Here is a 24,869-nt window from a genome sequence, read left to right on the forward strand (position 1 = left end):
TGGTTCTCTACCCTATTTGTCTCTGCTTGCTTCTTAACTTTTTTTTTTTAAACACAAGGAGTATTCCAGTTTTGCCAGATTAATTTTCTTGTGCCTGTACACTCCACCCCCAAAGATACACAAGCGACGAAAAGGTAATTCGAACACAACCTCGGACCTAACTAGTCTTCCTCGAAACCCTCCGAACCAACCAAGGGGCGCTTGCTTCTTAACTATTGCTGATAGTTAAGGGCGCTTGTTCGTGGATTTACTTTCTTTATGGGAATTGGATTGTGAGTAGAAAGAGGGCCGGTCCTGTCCTGTCCTGTGGTAGGACTGGCAAAGGGCAATGCAGTGCTTTGGGATGCGTCCGAAGATAATAATTGCAGAAGGCAGAAAAGCAAAGCTGATGTTTATGGTTATGCAAATGCAAACAGGTGGAGGAGGAAAGCGAGGACCATCATTGGTTATGAAAAGGGTTTTTGTCAATCAATCTATTACTACAAATCCTTTTCCTCCCACTGCTGGGACAGACGCATGCATTAGTGTATTTGATTGCGGTTGCAGTGTCCCTTGCCTCTCCTGACTCTGTCTTCCCTTATCCCCACATCAATCCGCATGTTACATTCCTACTTCCTCCCACTGCATCTGTCATGAAGCTAATGTCATCAGTTCCTTTCCCAAATCTTCCAACATATACTCTGTCCGAACTGAGCAATCAACGAGTCACTTGATTACTAGAACTCAATCCCAATTCCTTTAGCTAGGCAGGGGAAAATTATCTGGTCAAGAAAATGTCTAATTTCCAACTGCATACATGCAATAGAAGTTCAGATGAACTAAAAACTTATAACCCCTTACTTTCTTTATCAAGAGTATCAAACAGGTATCATAAGAGCTAGACTTCCACTTCAGTTAGTCTGGAACTGTAGAATTTGGTTTACACGCTTCAATGTTTAAGATATATCTTTATCCACAACAGGAAAAAATGGTAATGTATAAAATTGATAAATTACAATAATGGAATAACTTCCTTCTGGATATCATACCAGTTGATTTTGTCACAGGCAAGTGCAAAAAGCCCCCAACAAACCTTAAAGATCAAATAGGGCACCCGCAGCCTTCACGAGTTGGGAACAATAGTTCCCTAGTCTCCAATCACCAAATAAACAAAAGACAACACTAGTAGCACATATGCAGCAGAATCACTTTTTCCAAAAATCATACACTACTAATCAATATCTCAAATGTCAGAACTGAACCCATTACCGTCAAGTACAGATCAAGAATGACTTGGCATTAACCTAGATTTACTTGTATAAGTAAGATTCTGCCCATATGATGGATAGAATATTAATCCGCGTATACAGTGTCAACAGATTCATCAGACTTCTCTAATACATGTACAATGGGGTTTATGGATGAAATCGAGAATATAACAGAAACACATAACATGAGTGTTTCAAGCAGCCAGGGCAGTATAGACCACCAAAGGTGAGTATGAAGAACTAGAGCTCTTGCCTAACCGTGCAGGCAAAAAACACTTCTTTTGCAGCATTTTGTGGAAGAAAATGATAGCAAACAGCCAAGGCATCAAACCTTCACTTCATTTCAGAACAGCTAGCATCCTAGAGTAGAAACCTTCATCAACAAGGTAGCCAAACAGCCAGAAACCAAATTGGCCAGCAACTGCATAAACTACTGCTGATTCTTAAGGACAGGAAAAGCAATAACATCACGAATACTTGCAGAGTCAGTAAGAAGCATCACTAGCCGATCAATGCCAAGCCCCTGAAAAGAACAATGGTCTATGTGCATTAGATACCATGATTACTAAAAAGCACAGCTGGTAAAAAGCTAAGACATAATTAACTAATCTTTGATTCACTTAACCTCAACTTCTATGACGCAGTCAAGCTTGAGTAAATAGTGACTAAAGATGCATACCGAGTATATATTGGATATATTACTCTGTATGGAATACCAAATTTATGAATTGAGTGTTAGGCTAACTACTGGTCAGTAAAGTTTTACTAGCATGTCTACTGTTACATCATGTTAACAAAGGGTACCTTAGTTACGATGGAATGGTAATGCAGAGCTAAATGACGAAATGAAAATTGCGCTCATTTAACTTCTTATTGTAGGTAGACAGCAGACTCACTCAGACAAAATAAAAATAAAAAAAAAGGTAGACAATAATTTTATTTTCATAATGTGAATATATGGCTTACCTAGTAGCAGCAAAAGAAGAAAAGAAACCAGAAAAAGTAAAGAAATGCTACTGTAAACCTTTCGTGTACCGTCCAAGCCTTAGAACATCTTATCTTAAGACAAATTTGATACATGGTCTAAATTAAATCACAGTATACAAACTAGCCAAAATAAGACCTAAAATACTTACATCGACTCTTCTCCCAATCAAAGAAAGTGAAAGGCGAAAGTAAACCATTTGACAGGTCACAGATCAGTCAGAAGTCAGAACTACCAGGCATTGAGGAGCTGACATGAGATAACCAAAGCAAGACGGGGGCTATATTTCAAAAATGGTAGTATAGAAAGTGCATGCTTTTAGTTCAAAAAGAAATACCTATTCACACGTTTTAACAAGGATAAATTAATTGTCTATAGACCATGCAACTTGTGGCCCACTTTAGGAGTCAGAAAGTTCCTCTTGGTCAATTCATAGAGGAACCAGTGGATGTTCAAAGAATTCCAAGAACTGGAATTTTGCATTAGAATATTACCCCTTGATTGTCTATTATAAATAGGGATCAGATATGCATACCATTCCAGAAGCAGGAGGCATCCCATATTCTAGAGCTGTCAGAAAGTCTTCATCAAGAGTTACTTCATATGAGTCATCATCACTTTTGTTTTTATTTTCTTCACAATCAACTAATTCTGCATCAATTGCTGTTTTCTTCTCATTATGCTGCCTCACTTGAGCTTCCAGACGTGCTCTCTAAATCCATGGATAACAATCAATAAATTTAATGCAGCTTCAACAACATAGGCACCCACATACTTATGTCGGTGTTTCAAATGCAGGGCCATTGCAAAACAAAACCATTAGACTTAAGCATCAATGGAAACATGAACATCCCCAATTGCACAGCTTTCCATGACTAATCAAAAACTTGTTCTGAAAGAATTTAGAATATCAGTTTAAAGAAAACGACAATCTTAGAAATGGTCAATCTCATAACAATACAATAGTGCAGTGTCTTAGTTGATAACTTGATCCAATGGACAGTCATATCTGTGTTTTACAAACTTTTTAAACTCATTCTCATTCTGACAGTTTCTTTAATGGCAAAACATGCAATATAACTTAAAAGACATGAAACAAAAGGAAAGAACTTACATCATTCAGTCAAATATTTCTACATCCAGACGCTAAAATACAACAAAAACAAGATGCATTCACTTCAAAAAAAAATCAACTTACAATCACCTCCACTTGCATTACCAATTAAACAATTACACCGTCCAAGGAAAATGAAGATTTCTATTCCAAGCGTGATTAGGCATTAAATTATAGATAGCAATCTGAGACGGAAAGCTTCCTTCCTAGGAGATGAAGGGTGTAAAGCCTACTGCATTCTCCCACAACCCCCCCCCCCCCAAAAAAAAAAAGGGATTACCAAGGATACCTGGTCCAAAGGATCAGTTAGTTCAGAAAAGGCATTTGCCAGTTCACGACCACATATGAAGAGTTCAAATCTCTCGGTCAAGCCAGCATGCCTGAGAAGAAAAGAAGCTAAATTAAGATACGTGACTGTATTTTCATGTAGAAGACATACTAGTATAGGGTACTAAGGGGAGGACACGACTTATGTTACACAAGGTGCAAACCAAAGAAGTACCAAACATCTGCTAAGAAAAGGTCCAACACAGTATAAAAGTGGATTAAGTCATGACCAGACAACAAAACAATATTGACTAACTCCTCCATCCACCATAACAGAATACAATTCCTATTTCATATTCATTGTTGATAATGGTTCTTGATTAGAAACAGATTGCACTTTGTCTCAAATCAGAGACTGACAAAAAGGCTATGAAGAAAAAATAGAAAGAACTTCCTCAAAATTCTGACACGTTAGGTACCAATCATAACATATCCATGCAAGATAACCCACATTAAATATTAAATGAGGAACTGTTCCTAATGCACTGCTGAGTAATTGAAGCATACCACTTCCAAAACAAAGCTTTAGTACCTTCTGTGCGGTTTGGCTAGTGGTGATTTTTCAATAGGATAATCCAAAACAAAAGTGGGTTGTATTAGCTGTGGTTCTACCACAATTTCGAAAACCTGGAAAAGATGAAGAAACAAGCAACTTGTAAAGTCTCAAGATGGCACAGAAAAAAGGAAAGAAGCATGCTGACATAACTCAAGTCAAGTATTCTAGTGGCTTCCGTCAGAAATTTCCCACTACAAAAATAAAATAATTCTTCAATATATGCCTCCACAAATTCATAGTGAATATCCAACAGATGTTTCAGATCTACCTCATTTAGCACATGGCCCACAGATAGGCATGCTTCAATTGAAAATGTGTCTTGATTATCATGACTATAATCAAGTGCTTTAAGGGTAGCTTCTTTTGCAGCTTTGAGATCATCACCAAACTTCAAGAAATCAATCCCAGTGGCTTCTTTGACAAGATTGTGCATTGTTTCCCGCCTCCAAGGCCTCTCTAAGCATATTCCTATCCCCTGCAAAGAAAGTTATTAATCTATCACCAATTTTAAACAACATGGATTGGTCTAAGTACAATAACCCCAATAGATTCAATAATACCAGAGCACAACTGACAATTAATTTGAAGCTACTCCGAAAATCAATTTTGTTTCCAAAATTAACAGGTCAGAATCATCTTGAGCAAATATGACCCAATAAATGAAACTTCACAAAGTATTTGACATGGATGAAAAGGAACGAAGGCAACTCATCCATTTTCATCATCCAGCCATATGCTAAGAGCAAAATATACTTTTTAACCCCCTCAAAACCAAGAGGTTGAATCAGAGGGAAAAAGACAACAGCAAACTGTACTTACCTGATATTCAATGTTAAGTGTGCCATGAACTGCAAGAGCACATCGTGTCACGATCTCTTCTGTCATATTTATCATACTTTGGTAGTCTGAATATGCTTCATACATCTACATTCAAAAGCTACAACAAAATTAAAATGAAGGTTCATGGAGATTAATATTAAATGGAAGCAATAGCACATAGGCCTTGTTCTCAATTGCTTTAGATTTTACAAAATCTGATTATAGAGAATAATCAGAAACAGCAAAAGCTACCTTTTGGGTGATTATAGATTTTAGCTTTTTGGTCATCAAAAAATCTATAATCAAAATACAAGAGCAACCGAGAACATAACGAAAACTGATTATCCAAAATCAGAATGTATAATCAGTTAAATTAATCAACCCAGAACAAGCCCATAGGTACATAGACAAAATCCACTTGACCATTACCAAGTGGGAAAAGATGAGATCAAAACAAGCTACAGAGAGACTTACTTCTATGGTGGTAAATTCAGGGTTATGGCGGGTGGAAATGCCTTCATTTCTGAATATACGACCAATCTCGTATACTTTTTCAAACCCCCCTACCTGTCATTGGTAATTAATATCTTATCATAACAAGAAGTTTATAGGGGATTTATATCAATTATCAGGAACACATGGAATCTGGAAGAGAAAGAAGACTGCAAAAGAAAGTATGAAAGGCCCCAAGCAACATTTCATGCTCAACCTGTTACCTTGCAGAAAAACTAGCAAGAAGCGTACAAAGGGTTCATAAAGCATATTTAAGATGTTTGCAGGAAAGCTCATTTAGTGGCTAAGAGTGGTGGCATGCATAAATAACAGACAGATGCAGAAAGCAGAGTGCTGGATGAGGTTAACTGGAAAAGGGCAAAGAGGTAAGAATCTGGAAGATCCATTACAAAACCAAACAGTACGAGAAGTTGTACTATCGCTAGAAGTTAGTTAAAATGGTTAAATTTCTGACTTAAGCAATAAAACGTTACTTCTCTTTCTTGCATTGCAAGTCAAATATAAAAACTGTCACACTACTAGCTTTCCAGACAACAAAATGTAAAGAAAAATGGACAGCTCACTAGCATTCTCTTCAGATGGAGCTCAGTCGCAATCCTCAGATAAAGATCCCTTCCAAGAGAGTTATGATATGTAATGAATGGCCTAGCTTCTGCTCCTCCAGCTGCTCCCTAGTAGATGAAACCAATTAAAATCCAAATGCACAAATAATTGTCCGGTTCTTACTTAATGGATTGCGAATGCAAATTGGATAATAGGATTAGAATATACTATCTATATGCAGGCACATGTAAACCATTTCTTTGGTTGAGAGAGAGGATACAAAAGGTGCTCCATCAGAAAATTGCTAGAGAGCTGAATTAATAATTGTAATTCTACACAACGAAATGCTTCAAATGTCAGATTGATGCAGAAAATATTGAGTAAAATCCAAATAGAGGTAATCAAAAGGTAAATGCAATGCACTGAGTGCAACTGAAACAATGGCATGAAAACTACTTGCCAGTGGATATGATGGGCATATGTATGAGGGTTTCCTCCCAATTCAGTCTTCCTCAACCACTCGCTGTGTTCCTATAGAGCATTATATGGCTCCAGAAGAGCTGGATATCAACCTGCGCTCTGAAACTTTCGTACCAAAAAATGAAAATTCAAGGAACTTAAGACGTTTGACTACTTCACGTACCTCAAATAGTTTGGAATAGCCTCTCTTATCCTCAAACTATATCTTGGTTTCTGTATTGTGGACACTGAGTAGTTTTTATTTCTCGGATACCATAACTTTATTAACTATGCCCTATTTCATTACATTAGCCATTTGGACAAGTTCATTATTTCCTGCTACAAAATTATTGACTCTAGAGATATATGGAGAAGACAGAATTGTTTCAAGCACCAATATAGCCGGAAGCGGCACCTTCTTTCAAAGAGCTGAGGATGGATTGTTCACATTTCATTCAATGGTTGGAGGCAAATTGAGAGCTAAGCAATTGGAATTCAAGGTTCCAGGGGTGCAGGGAATAGAGATGTCTCCTATGCAACTCATACATAATATGTGGAAGTTACATTGCATTGATCCGTTAAAAAAGAGTGAATTCAATGCATTTCTTGTGTGCCCATTACATACTAGATTATATTTGTTGAAGCCCAACATTCAAAGTATATGGCTACACATTCACAAAAGGACATGTTTACCCAAAGGAAATTTGAAGACTAAACATTGCACTTTATGGACTACATTTGGAAGTCATATAATTTGACATGAATCTTGAAAAATCTGCAAGTCAAATGCACAGGGTAATCATTACTGCAGGAAACAGGTCATTCATAAACCACAAATCTTATGCAGTCAAGTCAGGTCAATCAAATTAGATCCTATTTCCTCCCTATATGTCCCTCAGGATATTTCTTTTTAGCTCCAGTCTGTCTTTTTATAGAGTTTCTTGGCTTTCTCTTCTTTTCTTTTCTCTCTGTAATAATACCAGGTATTTCCCATTATGAAACCAAAAACAATACCATTTTATTTCTCTTTCTTCCAGAACTTCTAGTATGACAATTTCTCTTTCTTTTTGCCTATTATTTTCGTAATTCAGCCTTTCGTGCTCAACTAGAACTTGATATCCACACATCAAAAACTTTTATCCTTATTTTCCAGCATCTTTGATGCTTAATCAATCTAAAAGCAGTCTACATTCACCTTTTATTCAAGAATATTGCATCCACATCACCATCAGAACAGACAAATTAATTTCTTAATTTGTGACTTGCACTCAGACCATAAATTGGTGCCTGGTTCATTTATCGTATTATCAATGTTTGTGACCTGCCATATATTATGCTCACTACTTACACCAGGCAATTCCAGTAGATGAAAATTGGAATCTCTTAGCAATTAAAAATTCTTACAAGAAATTAAAGCCAAAGAAGCTTCAAATAATAACTAGAATGTTAACTAATTCTCATCCATCAAATTCGTACTATGAAAACAAATCCAGCGCATATGAAAATCAAGTTTCTCTTAATTTAAAACCATGATACATTGAGAGAAATATATCAACCTGAAGCACTGGTGTTTCAACTGAAATGAACCCTAGAGATTCCACTGTGTTGCGTATCTTTGAGACAATCTACTGAAGGAAAGTAAATATCAGCATCATAACCATAAAAACATGCTAGAGTTTAACAAGAAAAGAATGTAATGTTTCAAATAGAAGCATCCAAAAAATACAAACTATTTGCAGCTCAATAATATGCATATTAACAAGTCCCAAAAAGCATCAAATTTCCGGCATCATTCCATTTGCCATAAGGAAAGAGCTAGCAATAAACTACTCACCAGAAGAAGTTCAAAAATTGATTAACCTCATTTTAGGAAGCCAAATTGCTTCATAAAAAAAGTAAAATATCGAGAAAAGTAAGAAAGATGGTAATGCATGTTCTGAAGTAAGAGCACCACTTTTATTATTTTGTCTGAAAGCTTTCCAATCAAAAAAAAGCGAATCGATATTGTTCATCACTTTTTTTTCAAATTATTCAAAGTCAACTAAATAATGATTAACCAAGATAATGCATATCATTTAGCGACAGGAAAGATATCACTTTTGATAACTAAATTGAAAAGAACGATATACAAAATAAAATAAAATAAAAGCCAGCATGAAGAACGTAAAGGAAAGAGAGATGGGGCAATATAACAAGAAAAAAAGGCATATTGGATTATGCAAGGAATACCATAAGCCAATTGACCCAGTTAAGACATTAGAAAACAGCTCAAGATAAACTGACCTTTGCTCTTTTGCGAAATATATCAGCTACCTCAGGATTTGCTATCATATCCACATACCTAAGCATAAAAAGAGTTGGGCGTCAATCAAACACAGTCCCATGGCAGTGTAAATAGGACCAAAGCATATGTTTAGGGCCTGGAAACATAAATGTACATGCTCTTTCTTCTCTGTTTGACAAACCTGTGGAAAATTACAGTGTCTGATTCTACAAACATAAATTGCTTTATACAAAAAGTTCAGATCTGCATCAGCCACTATTCAAGGAAAGAAGAAAAGAAGCCACATATCTCATTCCTCATGCCATTAAAGAAGCTTTAAGGATGTTACTCAACTAGAACTAATATTAACCAAAACCAAAAACTTGGCCTGCATCCAAAAAGCAAAAACTGAACGGGCCAAAAGTCATCAAGAAGAACCCTTAGAGATGAGACATCTCAGTTGTTCATTCTTTTGCACACCCCACACAGACTAAACTGAGTGCAGAAAGCTTTGAACTTGCAGTTATGCAGTTCATCTCCCCATCCTATCTGTACATCCTTTACTCCTATTGAGTTAATGAATATAGCAATATTAAGCTATAATCTATGTCAATATATCGGTCTCTGAAAGTACTAGCCATTTTTGGGACTTAACACGTAATATTGACTTGTCTAACTTCAGCATGTCCCTGGCCGCAGGGAGATGGACATCCAACTAAATTCACCAAACAACATTTCTACATGACTTTCTTAAACAACTGATTCCTAATCTTTCAATTTCCCTAGAACTTCTTAAAATTAAATCAAAAGAGCTCTTTTTTTTCTGGATCCTAATCCTTGCCATACCTAATGTACTTTAACATGAGACAAAATAGCATGTTCGAGTTGAGTTCAAGAAACTAAAACTTTTCACCTTAAATATAATGTAAACAACCAGATACTGAATGAAGTAGCAACAAATGTAACTGATTCTGTACTCAGAGTGTGAATATTCTATGTGTCTTTCTTTGTCTGTTTGTCAGACTGACAGAGAGAATGGTGTCTATATGTGTATGTTTTTGCCAGATATTGTGAGGGAGAGAGTGACGTTCAATGAACCAAATGCTAAGAGGGAAATTTGTTATGTCTTCCTCGCAAGACTGTATATCCATGCATCCAGATGACATCACATTTAGGTGGAAGAATGAACTTCAACACCAGGTCCTTTCCAACCATGCAACTGTCACTAAAATCTCGAAACATGTTCATGCGCCAGCAGAATGGGAAATGTTTAATTGATGCATGACCACGTAAATATATATATATCTACATTGTTTAACATGGGTTTGGGAAAGACTCTTACCGTTGGCGGTAACGCTTATCAACATCAGTTAGACCGTGATATTTGTCCGGCAGTGGCAGCAGCGACTTGGTGAGAATTGAAAATGAGATCACACGCACTGATAACTCCCCTATAGAAAAGAAAAGAAAAAGTTATGAAAGGCAGAGAAATCACTAGAAACAGCAAAGAATCATGAAATACATGCTTGTTTAGTACAAAAAACAACAATGACAAGAAAGGATGAACCCGTATTCAGCAAATAAACAACATAATTTCCACACCAAGTAACTTACTAGACTATGGGTTTACTAAATTAACATTAGTTGTTAAATTTTAGAGTGGATCATACCTATTGAATTTCAGATAATAAAAATCAAAGCAGTTCATCGTATTTGAAAAAACACATCTGTAAGAGTTTATGCTAGGTCACCATTTTGATATATGCGTGTATTTCCAAAGGAGCTCCAAGCAACTCGAAATTTCATAAGGATGATAACTATAAAATTGTAAGGTAACTTTACAATTTACTGGACACAATCCAATGCATATAAAGCAACTTAGTAATCTAAGTTGAGTGATACTCGCACCTTGAGTAATCCTATGTCATACCATTAACAAAAACTATAGCTATAACTTATCCTAACTAACTACTATTTGAAAAACCAAAGACAGTGTTAAAAGCAAATCTTTCAGACTTTAACAATTTGAGAATCATAGAATCCAAATGATAGGTACATCAATAGTAAGGAATTCAACAATAACTTAGAAACTAGAAAAATTATAGTCCACAGAGGTCATCACTAGGGCTGCAAACGATTCGAGCCGCTCGCGAGCCGTTCGCGAGCCGCTCGAGTCAAAGCTCGAGTCGAGTTCGGTCAAATTCGAACTCGAGTCGAGCTCGAGCGGCTCGTTTATAAATCGAGTCGAACTCGAGCCATCCTCTATTAGGCTCGTTAGCTCGTCGAGCCGCTCGACGAGCTTTGTAAAATTACAAAAATGCCCTTATTTATATAGTTAATTACTAAGTTATAACATGGGAATTGGGATGGAATTCGACTTCGAGTATCAGAATTCAGACGGAGGCTCGCTCTGTCGCTCATAGCAAAAATTACTTTCCCCAATTCCATTTCTTATTACTTCTCCTCTAGGACCTGGACCCCTACGGCTCTACCACATTCTTTCCTTCTTTCTTTCACACCTTCTCAAGCCCTAGCCATCGCCGCCACCACCCACGAGTGCACCGCGCTGACCACAGCCACCACCGCGACACCGCCACTGCTACCGTTCAGGCCTCATTCGACTGCAATTCGACTTCATTCGAGAGAAACCTTCTTCCTCTCGAAGCAATTCGACTGCAACTCGCCTTCGTCGTTGGCTCAGCTGTATTCGGACAGAGGCTTGACTTCCTTCACGGTGCGTCTTAAGGACTGCTAACCATCTGTCTTCCTCCACGGCGCATCTTAAAGCCCTCAATTTGATTTCCAATTTAAGGTTGGTTCGGGCCGTTCGGTATTCCTTCCCCTCCGTCTTCCTTTCTCTTGTCTGAAGTTTGTTGCTTCCCTCTAGTTAATTTAACTGGTATTTTAGCTGGAATAGATGCATTTTTGAGCTCAAATTATTGTTTTTTTCTTTTTTTTGCACACCTGCGTATGTTGTTACCTATGCTTTTAGGATTTTTTGGTGACAAGGATACAATTTTTTTTAAATTTTTTTATCTACTAATTTTCTTGTCTTTTGATATATAGTTTTGGAAAATAACATGTAAAAACTATCGTTTCCTACTTAAATTGATTTGCTACTATGTCTTGCTGTGGCAAAGATTTGAGCCCAGTTGGGGTAGTGGTGGTGAACTGGTGATCATGGGAGTTATGAAAAAATCAAACGGATTCCCATTTATCATTCTCCGTAAGAATTGCTGATGCAACCTTGATGATGTTCGTAAGATTGCAAAAGCATCCAATTTTCCAAAGATGTGATGTCTCAGATTTCTGTATCACTACCAAATTTGGAATTCCAATGCTCACAACGTATTTGATTTTGGTCATTTACTAGCAAACCCTTTTGCACGTACGATTTCCATGTATCTGTATTTAAAAAACATCTAAAGGCAGTAATATTCAGGTGAAACTAGAGCAGAAGTTGGAAGCCTAAAAAATGCATCTGATCCTCCAATTCCATATATAAAGATTACTGGGAATGATAATAAGAAACTTCGTAAAATGCTGTTCTTACGAATATCTTTCAAATCTTGAGGTTTGGATTTGAGATTTAGACATTTTGGGATTTAGAAAATTATTGTAGACTTCTGTTCAACTTGATATTCTTAATTTTATAATTTGTATTGAAGGCTACATACAAATGTTATATATTTTGCTTACATTGGTTAGGTTAGTAGTTAACTTTTTAACTTCAGGTTCATGATTAAGTTGTTTTTCTTTTCCTTTAGGCAAACAAATATCCCTACATCGATTGAGGTCCAAGATTCAGTTGTTGGAAAAAACAATCCTATAATTAAATTTGTTTTTTACACTAAAAAGTCATAAATAAATTGAGGTGAACAGATGACATGATGCATCTGAGTGGAATGTTCCAGCAATTTTTCAAAAATTGAAGAGAAGGGCCTGTGATGTGAGAAATAGATATTTGCTACTCTTGATGGGTAATTTATCTACCCACTTGATGATTTTCTATCCACCAAGATCTCTGAGGCCTGGGGTTTTTCATTGGACTTGTCGGTAGTATAACCTGATGAAAAAGCAGGGGCTTGCTGCTATTTACCGTGAATGTGTCTCTAGTAAACTTCAGGGAAATAAAACTTGGCATTGTTATTGGGTGAACCTCTTGAGCTCACAATGTATCTGAAATGTTATTATTGTGCTGAAATGTTAGCATTGTTGATCAATGTTAAGTGGTGGAACTAGAGCGCTTTTTTTTTGCAGTTAAGTGCTATTTTTTTGGGGCTGCTTAAGTGCTATTTTTTTGTTAGTTCTATGTGTTTTATAGCATTGAATGTTTGAGAGTAAAAGATGGCTGTCTAAACATGTTTTGTTATTTTCCTTTGTTCATAGTTGGATCATAATATGGATAAGTTTGCCGAAGATGCGTCTTCACAGCTAGGTAGGACTGGTGCGAATTCCACTAGTCCTGTGAATATCATTGATACAGAGGGTGAAAATGACAACGAGGAAGAGCTAGAATACTCTCTTGGCGATGAAGAATTAGGAAGCGAAGACGAGCAGTTAGAAGGTGATACACAAGCACCTGTTCAAAGATCAAACCAAGATACTATTGAAGGTGATACTCTAGACGCTTTTAAAAAGAAAAAGAGAGCCAGAAAATCTGAAGCATGGGATGATTTCGAAGATGTGGAAATTGGGCCTCAGAAGACAATTTACTCAGAGTGTAAGCATTGCCAGTCTAGATTCAAAAAGACGAAGACCGGTACAACTTCAAGTTTGTTAAGGCATCGGAAAAATTGTCCAAAACGATTGGAGAAGCTGAAAATAATAGAGGCACGCCAGCAAAAACTCAATTTTCCAGCCGCTGATTCTAGCTCAAATGCTCATTCCCTCCTTCATACTGGCAAGTTTGACATGGCTGCCATGAGACAAAGCGCAGCTGAGTGGGTGCTTATGCATGAGCATGCCTTTTCAATTGTGGAGGAAGATGGCTTCAACTTAATGATGAAAAAGGGGATGCCTGAATGGCAAAAAATCAGTCGGACTACCAACAAGAAAGATTGTCTTTCTGTGTATGAGAGAGAAAAGCAGAAATTGAAGCATTTGTTAAGTAAAGTCAAGAAAATCAGCTTGACCACAGACCTTTGGAAGTCCAAGAACCAAAAAATTGAATACATGGTTATAACTGGACATTGGATTGACAGCCAGTGGAGATTACAAAAACGGGTTCTCAACTTTGTGCATGTTCCCCCTCCACGTCCGGGCATTGCCATTGCAGATGCTATTTACAAATGCATGTTGGATTGGGGCATTGAGAGCAAAATTTATACAGTGTCAGTTGATAACGCGTCAAATAATGACACCGCACTACGATGTTTGAAGGACACCTTCTCGAGAAACAAGTGCTTGTTGGCCAAAGGAAAGTTATTCCATGTGAGATGTTGTGCTCACATACTTAACCTGATGGTTCAAGATGGCCTTAGTGAAATTGGAGAAATAATTCATGACATAAGGGCAAGTGTAGAGTTTGTAAACAAAACTGAAGGGAGGCGATTGATCTTTGGTGAAATTGTACACCAGCTACGATTGCCTGAAAGAGTGCTGATTTATGACTGCAAAACAAGGTGGAATTCGACCTATGAGATGCTAGCTTGTGCTCTCAAGTTCAATGAGGTGTTCCCGAGATTCAAAGACAGAGAGCCAAGCTATACTTTCTGTCCTTCCACAGAAGATTGGGAAAAGGTAAAAAAGGTGTGCAGTATTTTAGGAGTTTTTTGGAATGCGACTCATATAATATCTGGGAGTGATTATCCGACAGCTAATTTATATTTAAATGAAGTTTGTCGGATAAAAACGCTTCTAGATTGCAAAGCAAATGATGAAGACAGCTTTATTCAAGCAATGGTTTGGAAGATGAAGATGAAATTTGACAAGTATTGGGGTGAGTGTAACCTGATGATGTCCATAGCAGCCATCTTGGATCCTAGGCTCAAGATGCGAGTTATCAACTACTGCTTTCCACTGATATATCCTCCACATGAAGTGCAAGCGAATATAAATAAAGTCCGGCAAGCTTTGTATGATTTATATGCCGAGTATGTGGAGATGCATGTTTCAAGTTCAAGAGATTCTGGAGGAAGCTCTCAAGTAGTGGCAAATGAACCAGGTAGCAAGAGTAGCAATAGTTCATCCTCTACAATGACACATGTTACTGGAATGTGTGAATTTCTATCTCACATTGCTACTGTGGAACCCGTTCAACCGGAGAAAAATGAGCTAGATATCTACTTTGAAGATGGCCTTCTCAGTGCTATGGAGAAGTCTAGCTTGGATATTGTCAACTTAGATGCTTTGAAATGGTGGAAAAGCACAACAAAATACAAGATTTTGCCTAAGATGGCTGCGGATATTTTAGCCATTCCTGTTAGCACCGTAGCGTCGGAAGCGACATTTAGTGCTGGAACTAGAGTGCTTGACTCCTACCGTGCTTCTTTAGCTCCAGAAACTGTAGAGATGTTAATGTGTGCTGGGGATTGGTGTCGTAGGCTACACGGGGTGAAGAAAAGGGATAAGGTAATTATGTTACAAATTACGTTTTTCATCTATTACAATATGTTTTATAGTTGGCTTAATCTTGGTCTTTATTATTTCTTTTTACTTTGCAGAAAATGAAGTCAGCGCAAGAGATTTCATTGCCTATTCCTTGAACTTTTTCATGTTTTAGGTAATCTATATTCTCAGTTTTTTGGCTGCTGGTTTCTTTATATATGTATATGATTTATTTGGTGGCTGGTTTCATTGCAACTAAAATGGAAGTTATTTGCCTGATTTTCTTAGCTGTGCAGCAGTTGCAGCTTATTGGTGCATTATTGGCTGTAGGTGCGTTTTTTCACCTACATTTTCAGTACCAAGATTGTAAGCTTCTAGTTTGTGCTGCTTGTCAAATTTTCTTTTGAGTTCTATACGTGTCTGGCTTAGTTGAGTATTTGCAGAAGCATGCAATTAGAAGTAAAAGAAAATTTTCTCAGCATGCAATTAGTTGAGTTTGTGCTGATCAAATTAAAACAGATCAACAACAACCAGCTTGGTTCAGTTTGGTGACTAGTGTTTTAGAATACAAGTTACATGATTAGCACACAAAGTCCTGCAGCAACCACATTTAACTGCTCTAAGGTAAATGAATCATTGCAGAATAAGCCTGGGTAATCTCTGCATCTGCTATGACTAGATTAGTACTAACATTACTGAAAGTGTTCCAGAATCGCATTGCATCTCCAAACATTGATTGATCTTAAGCACACAAATCATCCCAAAAGAACCCTGTAGTACTAGTGCAATCTCCATACTAGCTATAATTCCAATGTTACTCGGGAAGTCTTGAATTTATAAATAAAACAGAAATAACTGATGTAAGTATTTATTTTCCTGGTGCGGCTAGACTGCCATATATTGTTGTATTGGAAGTATGATCAAACTACAAGTATAGTTTCTATAAAGAGTTGTGACAGATTGCTGACAGTTTTTAAAGGTCAAAAAAGTAATTGGCACGAGGACAAAAACGTCATTAGCACACAGCTCAGAACATGACAGATATATATATTAACTAATCAAGGATCTTGACTAGACTATCATAAGGTAAAAGACAGCACACTAGAGAATCTATAGCAGAATATTGAATCTGCACTTCATGTGAAGAATGAAATGGCAAGAATATTACAAGTAAACCCTCAACTTATTGCTGTTTATATCCTTGTTAGGATAGAAATGGTGTTATTGTATAGCTCCTTGATTGGCACTTATTTACTTTTGGACGTATTGAGCAGGTTGGAGCTGGGACTATGAATCCTCTGACATTTCTAAGAAGAGAAGAAGTTCGTGACTTCAATGACTTCAATGACTGTGCTTAGTTTGTAATTTGTAATTCAATAAGTTTCTAAATTTATGATTGTATTTAGTGAAAAATTTGTAGGCCTTTTTTTATTATGATAATGTGAAAAATTATGGTCAATTATAGGCATGAATTGTAAGCTATGATTATGCTCATAATTTGGTTAGGAATTAGTTAATCAAATGATTTTTTTTTGTTACATTAATTCCCAAAATTCGAGCTAACGAGCCGTTAACGAGTCAAAAATTCGAGCTCACAAATCGAGCTGCTCGCGAGCCAGAAATCGAGCATTAACTCGCGAGCCTTAACGAGTCGAGCTCGAGCTTAGCTTTTTTCAGTCGAGTCGAGCTCGAGCTCAATTCTTATAGGCTCGTCGAGCTCACCCATTTTTAAGTCGAGCTTGGCTCGATAAGTCCAAAACTCGACTCGACTCGGCTCGTTTGCAGCCCTAGTCATCACCCAGAATAAGATTAAATTTAACAAGATTGTTCTTCATTTATCATTTTTACTCTCCAAACTATGGATTACTGGAGACTCTCAATCAATACCCAGAGTTCTCCAGTAGGGTGATGAACCGCAAGTGCAGTTTAACATCTTTCCCAAGTAAGCAGGCGAAAGCTCTGATTATCTAAACAATCTAGAAGCTTTAGGGTCACAAAATTAATAGCATACCATCTATCTAGTTGCTTAACATCATATGAAATGCGAAACTGCTAAATGACTACCAATAGTACCCTCACTCACCACAAGCATCCACCAAAAGAGTTACGCTAACAGATTAAGGTTTTCTGCCAATATTAAACACCTAAAGAACATAGCGTACAATTCACAAACAATTTGGAAGATGATGCAAAGAAAAACAGAGAGGAATATCAGTGAAAACTTACCCTTTTCTGTGCGCTTGATTGAGCCACTAGCGCCCACTATATCACCTACATCAAGAACTGTCTTCAACTGCTCAAACTGCTCATTTGCAAGTCTTTCCTTCTCACAGTAAAGCTAAAACAACAATAAATTGTTTACATAATGTAACTTGAGATATATTCAAAAAAAGACTTATTAAGAAAAGGAATATCTTGAAAAAAAGAAGAGTAGACTAAAATGTCCAGAGCACAAATCAAGGTTCTCTATTAGAAACTCTCAGTAAAATTATCCTCAAAGTAAAACTTAGTCTTTATTTTAACAATTTCAAACCCACGGATCTCATAGAATGTACTATCTATCAGGAAAACAATAAATAGAAAGTGAATTGTCAGCATGAGCGGAATAAAGAGACAAGGTTTCCGCTATACTCGACAAAACAAAACTATAATTGCTGTCACAATGATATAGGTGTGCTATCAAGTATCATATATATATATATATATATATATATATATATATAGATAGATAGATAGAAATAATTCATTCACATCACTGTCCCTAGACCATCTTGCATAACAAAACTTTAAGCTTTGAAAAAGGCTTCAGAAGTTGTCTCTTTTTCCGTACAGTAGACATACAGGATTTTGTCACAGGGCAGAGTTTAACTCTCACTAAGTGGGCAACTTGTGTAGGAGGTTCAAAACTTGGCTGGTGATTAAAATTTCATTGACATATTTCTTGTGGACTGTAAAACTATGGAAAAAAATGTCCTAAGAGAAATTAACCAGAACCTTGCAGTAACACATACCTGGATTGTCCCTGAATCATCCCTCAAAGTCAAAAAAGCAAGCTTTCCAAAGGTTCTGCGAGCTACAATTCTTCCAGCCACCGAGACATTATCACCCTCATAATTTGACTCTTCACCATTTCCCAGATCTTTATAGATTTCTTGTAACTGATTAGCTGTATGAGTCCTATCCCACTGGTAAGCATATGGCTCAAAGCCCTTGCTCCTCAACTCTTGTACCTGCAGGCAGGCGGGCAAGTGTGTTTAGATAGAGTATTATTTAAAATAATTGCTGTAGCACTTTTTGTGATGTGATGTATGTGAGATTAAAAAGTAGTTGGGAATATAAAAAGGTGGGTTGGGAAATGTGTTTATCATGCAAGCGAAATATTATTTGGAATCAATGAGCTATCCAAACACTATGTTACCACCAAACTTCGTTCTGTCTCCCTCTCTCACATTCAGTTAATCAAAAAATAGACTAAGTTTAGGCAAACCACCATGAGAAAAAAGGATGATTACTCATCTCGTTTACAAGGACAGGGATCTCAAAACCTCAGATGTTGCTTAATGTTTTTGCATTTGGAACATGTAATGCTTTGCCCGGTACTGAAGGTATTTATTAGCTGCATGACCAACCAATATAAGGCTAAACTTTTCATTACTCCAGCAGCAAGCAAACTACTTCAAAGGGGCCTTTTTAAGAACACAAGAATGAAAAGTAGTATCTTTGTTTATATCAGTACGTCAATCACTCGCCACAGCTGAAAGTATCACAACGTTTTAGCTTTTTTTTTCCTTTTTTAATTCTTTTACCATTAGTAGAGGCCTAGCATTTTCCACAAAGACGAAATATTATTGCTTTGTGTAAATAGCATGAGAATCACTTTGTTTTATAGTTGTGTTATGAGTTTTTTTTTTTTGGTTCTGGTTCCACAGTGACTTACTGATGAAGTGCAACAAAATTAGGAAGATACTCAGACCCCTTTACAAAATAACACCATTAAAGTTAGGAAATCACCAATTCAATACAAGTAGTTAAACAGAAACTATCAACAAAGCCAAGTCAAAGAACATATTGAAAATGCAATTGTTGGGGGCAAGAAAAAAGAATCTCTTTATTGCCTTGTTTATACGGATAGCGCGAATGGCATCTCTGTCTGAAGTGTTAGCGGGAGAAGAAGAGGAGGAGGGCCTCCGGCTGCGTCCAGCGGGCTTTGGGGCGGCGGTGGTGGTGGTGGTGGAGTCAGCAGCAGTAGAAGAAGAGCAGCAACGGGCAATCAAGGCAGAAGAACAAATAGGATGAGAAGGGGTTGTTCTTCTGAAAGAAATAAGAGGAATGGGGTTCGCCGATAACACTCTAGAAGTAGAAGTAGTAGCAAAATGGAGGAGGTGCCTCAACTTCAATGGCTGCTGCAGCATCGCCTCCACAGCCATTTTCCTTCCCTCTTTTTCTGCGTGCTTCAATTCTCTGCCCGGATGGATATCCCATAAAATCTCTGTGGAATTTTGGACAAATTGCTCGATGAGTCCCTAAAATGTTTTGCTAAGTTTGAGATGACTCTTTCATTTTTGACTTCAATCATTTTAGTCCTTCAAACTTTTAAACTGTTGAACCACTTTGGCTACTTGCATGGAGGAGTGCAAAGGAACTGACCTCAATCAAATCATTCCCAAGTTTATTCGGTCAAAATTTGAGCTCGAACTTGTGTTAACGGAGTCTAAATAATTCAAAAAAAAAAATTTTGACGACACAAGATGTATCCAAACATTTGCCGGACAAATTTCACGTAATTGTACAAAGTCTCGTCCAAAAATACACAACAATGTTAACTCGGCAGAATTCGAACTAGTGACCTACGAGATACTACCGCATGTGGTCACTAGCTAAGTTCCCTGCTGGAGGCCGAGTAACTCAAATAGTTAGACGAACTCGAGTCTTATATATAACATTGAAACCCCGTAAAGGCTAATTCGACTTAATTTGAGCTACATACAACAAATAAGGTCTTCCTTGTTCCAACCTCACTAGGGGATCACTTTCACGTCTAAACTCAAATTAACACTACATACAGGAAACAAAAATGTGTGTAGTTTGCGTATGTAATATGTATGGTGTGATTAACAGCGACTAATGAGAAGTTTGTGAGTACTGGGCTCTCAAGTCAAAAGTTCCAAATGTCACTCACTGTTTGTTGAACTTTTGAAGAGATGACGATGAGCTTTGAGGGAATTTGACAAGCGTTTATGAAGTACTGTGCTCTGGCAAACTACAGAAGTAATATATATATATATATACAGAAAAAAAAAAAAAAGAATCATTCATTGTACCGTGGAACAATTATTTGATCTGGGAAAATCATCAAGGAAGATTCTCATCGACGACACATATATACATACACACACAAGCATGCATGCATGCATGTTAAATTCAACCAATGGTTGCAGAGGATGATGATGTTTACATGATCAGGTTCTCAAAAACTTGAACCAAGCTAGCTAATTAATTACATAATTGATCGAACAAATGAGAATCGGAATTAGCTGTTGCTGTTTTCTGCAGGGAGAGTATAACTTCTTCCCTTACCTTTCAATTGTTCACATCCTGAAGCGCAGGCCTTTTCACAAGCCGCATCTGTGGCCTTATCTAACCCCATACATATCGGCATGCAACCCTCTACGCACATTGATTTTGAGGCAACGGCATTTGTTAATCTTAGAGTTGTGCTTGTCGCTAAAACTATCATACTAGTATATATCATCGTCACTGCTGCATTACATCTTCTGCGAGACATCATCTCGTGCTGATATGATATCAAGCCACCAATTTGATCTTCTAATGAAACCAACCTTTCCAAGACTCGCGAGGGGGATGGGATGACTGTTTATTTGCTTTCAAACCTTCGGGAAAAGAGCCGCTCAAGTTAAGCTCGAGTTTAGATTAAGGAAGCATGGCATGACCGACTAGATATGCAAATATACTTGCATAAAAGAAAGAAAAAAATGTCACAAGCATTTGACTCCAATAAAAAGGGTGTTCATCTTTTAACATCTCTTTTATTTTATGTTTCCCTTTTGGTAAATATTTGAGAGAGGTAGTGAGTAAAATGAGGAGGTGGCTTGGAAAATTGATGTGGTTAAATGATTGAGAGCACTCAAAATTTCTCCAACCATCCACCTCTCTCTCTCTCTCTCTCTCTCTCTCTCTCTCTCTCTCTCTCTCTACACACAAAAATGACTAATATTTTTCTTGTCACGTCCATCCTATTTTGTATTAACATTTCAAAACGCTATACTCCATACTTTAAGGTTAATGGCTTCTCTTTTTTTTTTGTTGGGGGGGGGGGGGGGGGACTAAGGGAAACGCTACCCTAATCTACAGGGGAGGGGGAGCCAGAGAGCTATAAATCGTGTATGAGTGTTGAGGAAGATGAGTTTGGGAGTTGAGAGTTGGAGAGAAAAATAAGAGAAATTTAGAGTTTTCCCTTGTTTAGACATTTTAAGTGAGAAAAAAAAAAGTAAGAAAATGGAAAGATAGATTGATTTAAAAAAATTTTGTCTCCAAAATTAGAGAGAAATGGAAGGAAACTTCAGAGCACGTTTTCCCTATAAATAAAAAATCATAATACCATATGACTCTAACATCATTTCAAAAATCATCTACCTATAATGCCAAAATCATTTCCCTTCCCTTCCTAACTCCCAATCAACGTGGGAAGAAAAAAAAAATATATATATATATATATAAATATCATATTTATTCTCTTCCCTTGGTTTGTGTCATAACTCGTCCTGTCTTATCTCTTCTTTTTTTTTCTCCCCTCCTTCGAGCTCCAAAAGAGAAAAAAAAAGAAGTCTTTTTTCCCTTTCTCTTAAAAACAAATGACTAGTATTTTAGTGAGCATGGGTTGATCCATGCCAGGAAAAAGACTGTCCTAATCCTAAGTGGTTGAGCAGTTCGGCCCAAACCCATGTGATGTGGGTCGTCATGTTTCACTTGTCGTCAAGTCAAGCACGAGAATGAAAATTACAGACAGATACAGAAATAAATAAGAAGAAGAAAAGGCAAAGTGAAAAAAGAAAGAAACGGAGCAGATACGGACAGATACAACAGGCGTCACTCGTCGGTTGTGCAAGAAGTCCGATTTGCAGGATAAAACAGGCGACAGTTTTGAAGGATCCAAAATACAGCAGCGTCTATACAAAAAGAGAAAGGGAAGGATCCTTTTCTTTAACTCTAAATCATACAAAAAGAGAATGGTATTTAACAGTGTAATGTTAGTTTCAGTTGCCAGAACCTCCGCAGAGGTATGGCAGCAAATGGCCTGTTTCGGGGAGCATCAACGCATAGACGGCCAGCAAATGGTGGATCTGGTCATCCGCTTCCCTCTTCAACAGCTTGGCCGCTTGCTTCTTTACATTTGGACTTTCCTCTGCGTCCCTCCTCAGCCCTATTACTATCCTACTTATTCTTATTACCGTGATGATGATGATGATGATGATACTAGTTCTGATGATGATGGTGCTGGTGATGGTGCTGGTTCTTCCTCCCCGACTAGTTCTCGATATTTTTATTACCACCAACAACGCCCAGATGCTGATGATGATGATGATGGTGCTGGTGCTGGTGCTGGTTCTTCCTCCTCTACCACTTCTCGATATTTTTATTACCACCAACAACGCCCAGATGCTGATGATGATTCTTCCCTATCAGATTGATTTGATCGGCTGACTGTTGTCTTTTGTAAAGTTACTTTCTTTGGAATAATAGTAGTGTTCTTCTTTTAATTCCTGTATATAATTGATCTTTTCTCCTCCTGACTTTGTGTTAACTTTTTCAGATTAGATTTTCATTTTTCTCTTTGAATTGGTTTTGTGGAATTCATGAGTTTGTGACTTCCACAAACAGATGATCTTTTCTGTAATATATCAAGAGCAACAAAGAAAAAAAAAATGAAAAGGAGCAGATTTTTAGAGTGCGTATGCTTTGGGATTGCTGTTGAAATTGAAGGTTCTTCAGCTTGTGTCTCTTTTTTATTTCTGTCATTTTTTTAATGGGCAATATAACCTGTGGAATTGCCTACTTCCTGGTTAGGTTCTTGAGCTTGTTTCTCTTTTTTATTTCTGTCATTTTTTTATGGGCACTATAATCTGTGGAATTGCCTACTTCCTGGTTTAGTTCTTGACCATGCTTTATTTAAACATTCTTTGCATTAGTTAATTTTATGAAGAAATTAAGTAGCGAATTCAAGGGATGGCAATGTGAGTGCAAATGAAACATTTAGGTGTACCTTTTGCTCAAATGTTTTGCTACATTAAGTTACTTGTGTATGGTGTTGCATTTTATCAGCTGAATGATGTTGGCACCCAAACAATGGTGTTTAACATCTTGAATTCAGCTGAAATTTTTTATCTCCACTACTGGTAAGCTGCCTGTTTTCTGCACTTTAACTAAGATTTCCTACTTTGTCATTCTTTTATGTGAAACCCCCTTATTTAGTTCTAGTTGCAGTGCTATTATCATGTTAATCAATTAACAACTGTAATGCATCAGCTGATGACCTAACTTTCTGTGTTATCTCATTACTCCACTGTCACTAGTTCAGTCTCCTGACTACACTATTCTCCTCTTTGATGGTCTGATATGCATAGATGTCATCTATCACAGAGAGTGAGAAAATTTCATGTAATTTTGACTTGATTCTGCTCAGGGACAGGAAGGAAGGAACAGACTTTGATGTAGAAAAGCACTCTTGACTTGACTCTGGGCAATTATCAGTTCACAAACTGATTCTTAGTTTTTTTTATCTTTTTTTTTTGAATAAACAGATTACTAGTTCACCTTTTTTTGGAAGTGGCATCTTGAGCACTATAAGTTGACACATGATGAAGGTTTATGCATAAATAATTACCACCAACATCTAAATTGTCATGCAACAAAATTAAGATTAATGGTGCAGATGTCTGAGTTTCCTCTAAAATTCTCAAAAATGGATCCCAAATTGAAATTTTGGGTGTACAAGTAACTTACTGTAATGTTGCATACTTTTTGGTACAGTGACTTTGCAGAACAATATAATCAAATGATTATAAAGATAGTGCCCTTCACTATCAACAACATGATTTTGATTTGTCTACCCCTTTATAACGTTGATTTGTCTAAATGTCATCAATTGAAATTTGCAGTTACCAAACACAGAGTGCTTCAGCTCACATACATTATTGTTTGCTTGCTTACTATTGATTGCAATAGCTAAGCATTTCATGCAAGATTGAGTTTCTGATATCTTGAGAACTTCAGGTGCTTACTTTATTTGAGCAGATACTCTTTCTTCTTCTTAGACAAGGTTGTAAGGTGGATTTGTGTCCAAGAAGCTCATTCCTTGGAAGCACATTCCTTCAGCTGAAAAGTATTGGGTCTCACTTGAACTTATGATTTCCTGGCCTTTATTTTTGTTCTTAAGCTAGAAAGGTGCATTAATTGCCCAGATTTTCCTATTTAGA

At 37.1% G+C, this 24,869-nt stretch overlaps 3 protein-coding genes and 2 non-coding genes across 8 annotated transcripts; 4 read left to right on the forward strand and 1 right to left on the reverse strand.

The window, feature by feature from the left end:
- Positions 1 to 1,174: 1,174 nt before the first annotated feature.
- On the reverse strand, positions 1,175 to 19,838 carry LOC113697166 (lysine--tRNA ligase, chloroplastic/mitochondrial). The gene is made up of 14 exons (XM_027216652.2): positions 19,491 to 19,838; positions 18,387 to 18,605; positions 17,602 to 17,713; positions 10,169 to 10,277; positions 8,847 to 8,904; positions 8,120 to 8,188; positions 6,125 to 6,232; positions 5,523 to 5,615; positions 5,049 to 5,153; positions 4,498 to 4,704; positions 4,206 to 4,300; positions 3,636 to 3,726; positions 2,768 to 2,944; positions 1,175 to 1,770 (listed from the first exon to the last, which is right to left on the reverse strand). Exons 1-14 carry the CDS (start codon positions 19,800 to 19,802, stop codon positions 1,678 to 1,680), a joined length of 1,848 nt encoding a protein of 615 aa, XP_027072453.1. The 5' UTR covers positions 19,803 to 19,838; the 3' UTR covers positions 1,175 to 1,677.
- On the forward strand, positions 11,328 to 16,843 carry LOC113697173 (zinc finger BED domain-containing protein RICESLEEPER 4-like). 4 transcript variants are annotated; one of them, XR_011814696.1, is made up of 5 exons: positions 11,328 to 11,638; positions 14,923 to 15,399; positions 15,492 to 15,550; positions 15,664 to 15,705; positions 16,650 to 16,843. XR_011814696.1 is itself a non-coding variant. In XM_072049886.1 (5 exons), the coding sequence occupies exons 2-3, from the start codon at positions 14,932 to 14,934 to the stop codon at positions 15,531 to 15,533; spliced, it is 510 nt and encodes a 169-aa protein (XP_071905987.1). In that variant the 5' UTR covers positions 11,328 to 11,638; positions 14,923 to 14,931; the 3' UTR covers positions 15,534 to 15,550; positions 15,675 to 15,705; positions 16,650 to 16,843. The 4 variants fall into 4 exon arrangements, 3 of the variants coding, with proteins under 3 accessions (XP_071905987.1, XP_071905985.1, XP_071905982.1); XM_072049886.1 differs by having other exon boundaries at positions 15,675 to 15,705; XM_072049884.1 differs by lacking the exon at positions 15,664 to 15,705.
- LOC113719451 (small nucleolar RNA SNORD24) lies at positions 12,766 to 12,858 on the forward strand. Its single transcript, XR_003454892.1, has one exon. It is a non-coding gene; the product is annotated as a small nucleolar RNA SNORD24 (small nucleolar RNA).
- LOC113719432 (small nucleolar RNA snoR74) lies at positions 12,898 to 13,032 on the forward strand. The gene has a single exon (XR_003454887.1). It is a non-coding gene; the product is annotated as a small nucleolar RNA snoR74 (small nucleolar RNA).
- Positions 19,839 to 22,262: 2,424 nt separating the features above from the next.
- Positions 22,263 to 23,348, forward strand: LOC113697178 (uncharacterized). The gene has a single exon (XM_027216672.2). The coding sequence runs from the start codon at positions 22,623 to 22,625 to the stop codon at positions 23,082 to 23,084; it is 462 nt and encodes a 153-aa protein (XP_027072473.2). The 5' UTR covers positions 22,263 to 22,622; the 3' UTR covers positions 23,085 to 23,348.
- Positions 23,349 to 24,869: the final 1,521 nt, after the last annotated feature.

Source organism: Coffea arabica, chromosome 1e (genome assembly GCF_036785885.1).
Source record: "Coffea arabica cultivar ET-39 chromosome 1e, Coffea Arabica ET-39 HiFi, whole genome shotgun sequence".
NCBI lineage: Eukaryota > Viridiplantae > Streptophyta > Magnoliopsida > Gentianales > Rubiaceae > Coffea > Coffea arabica.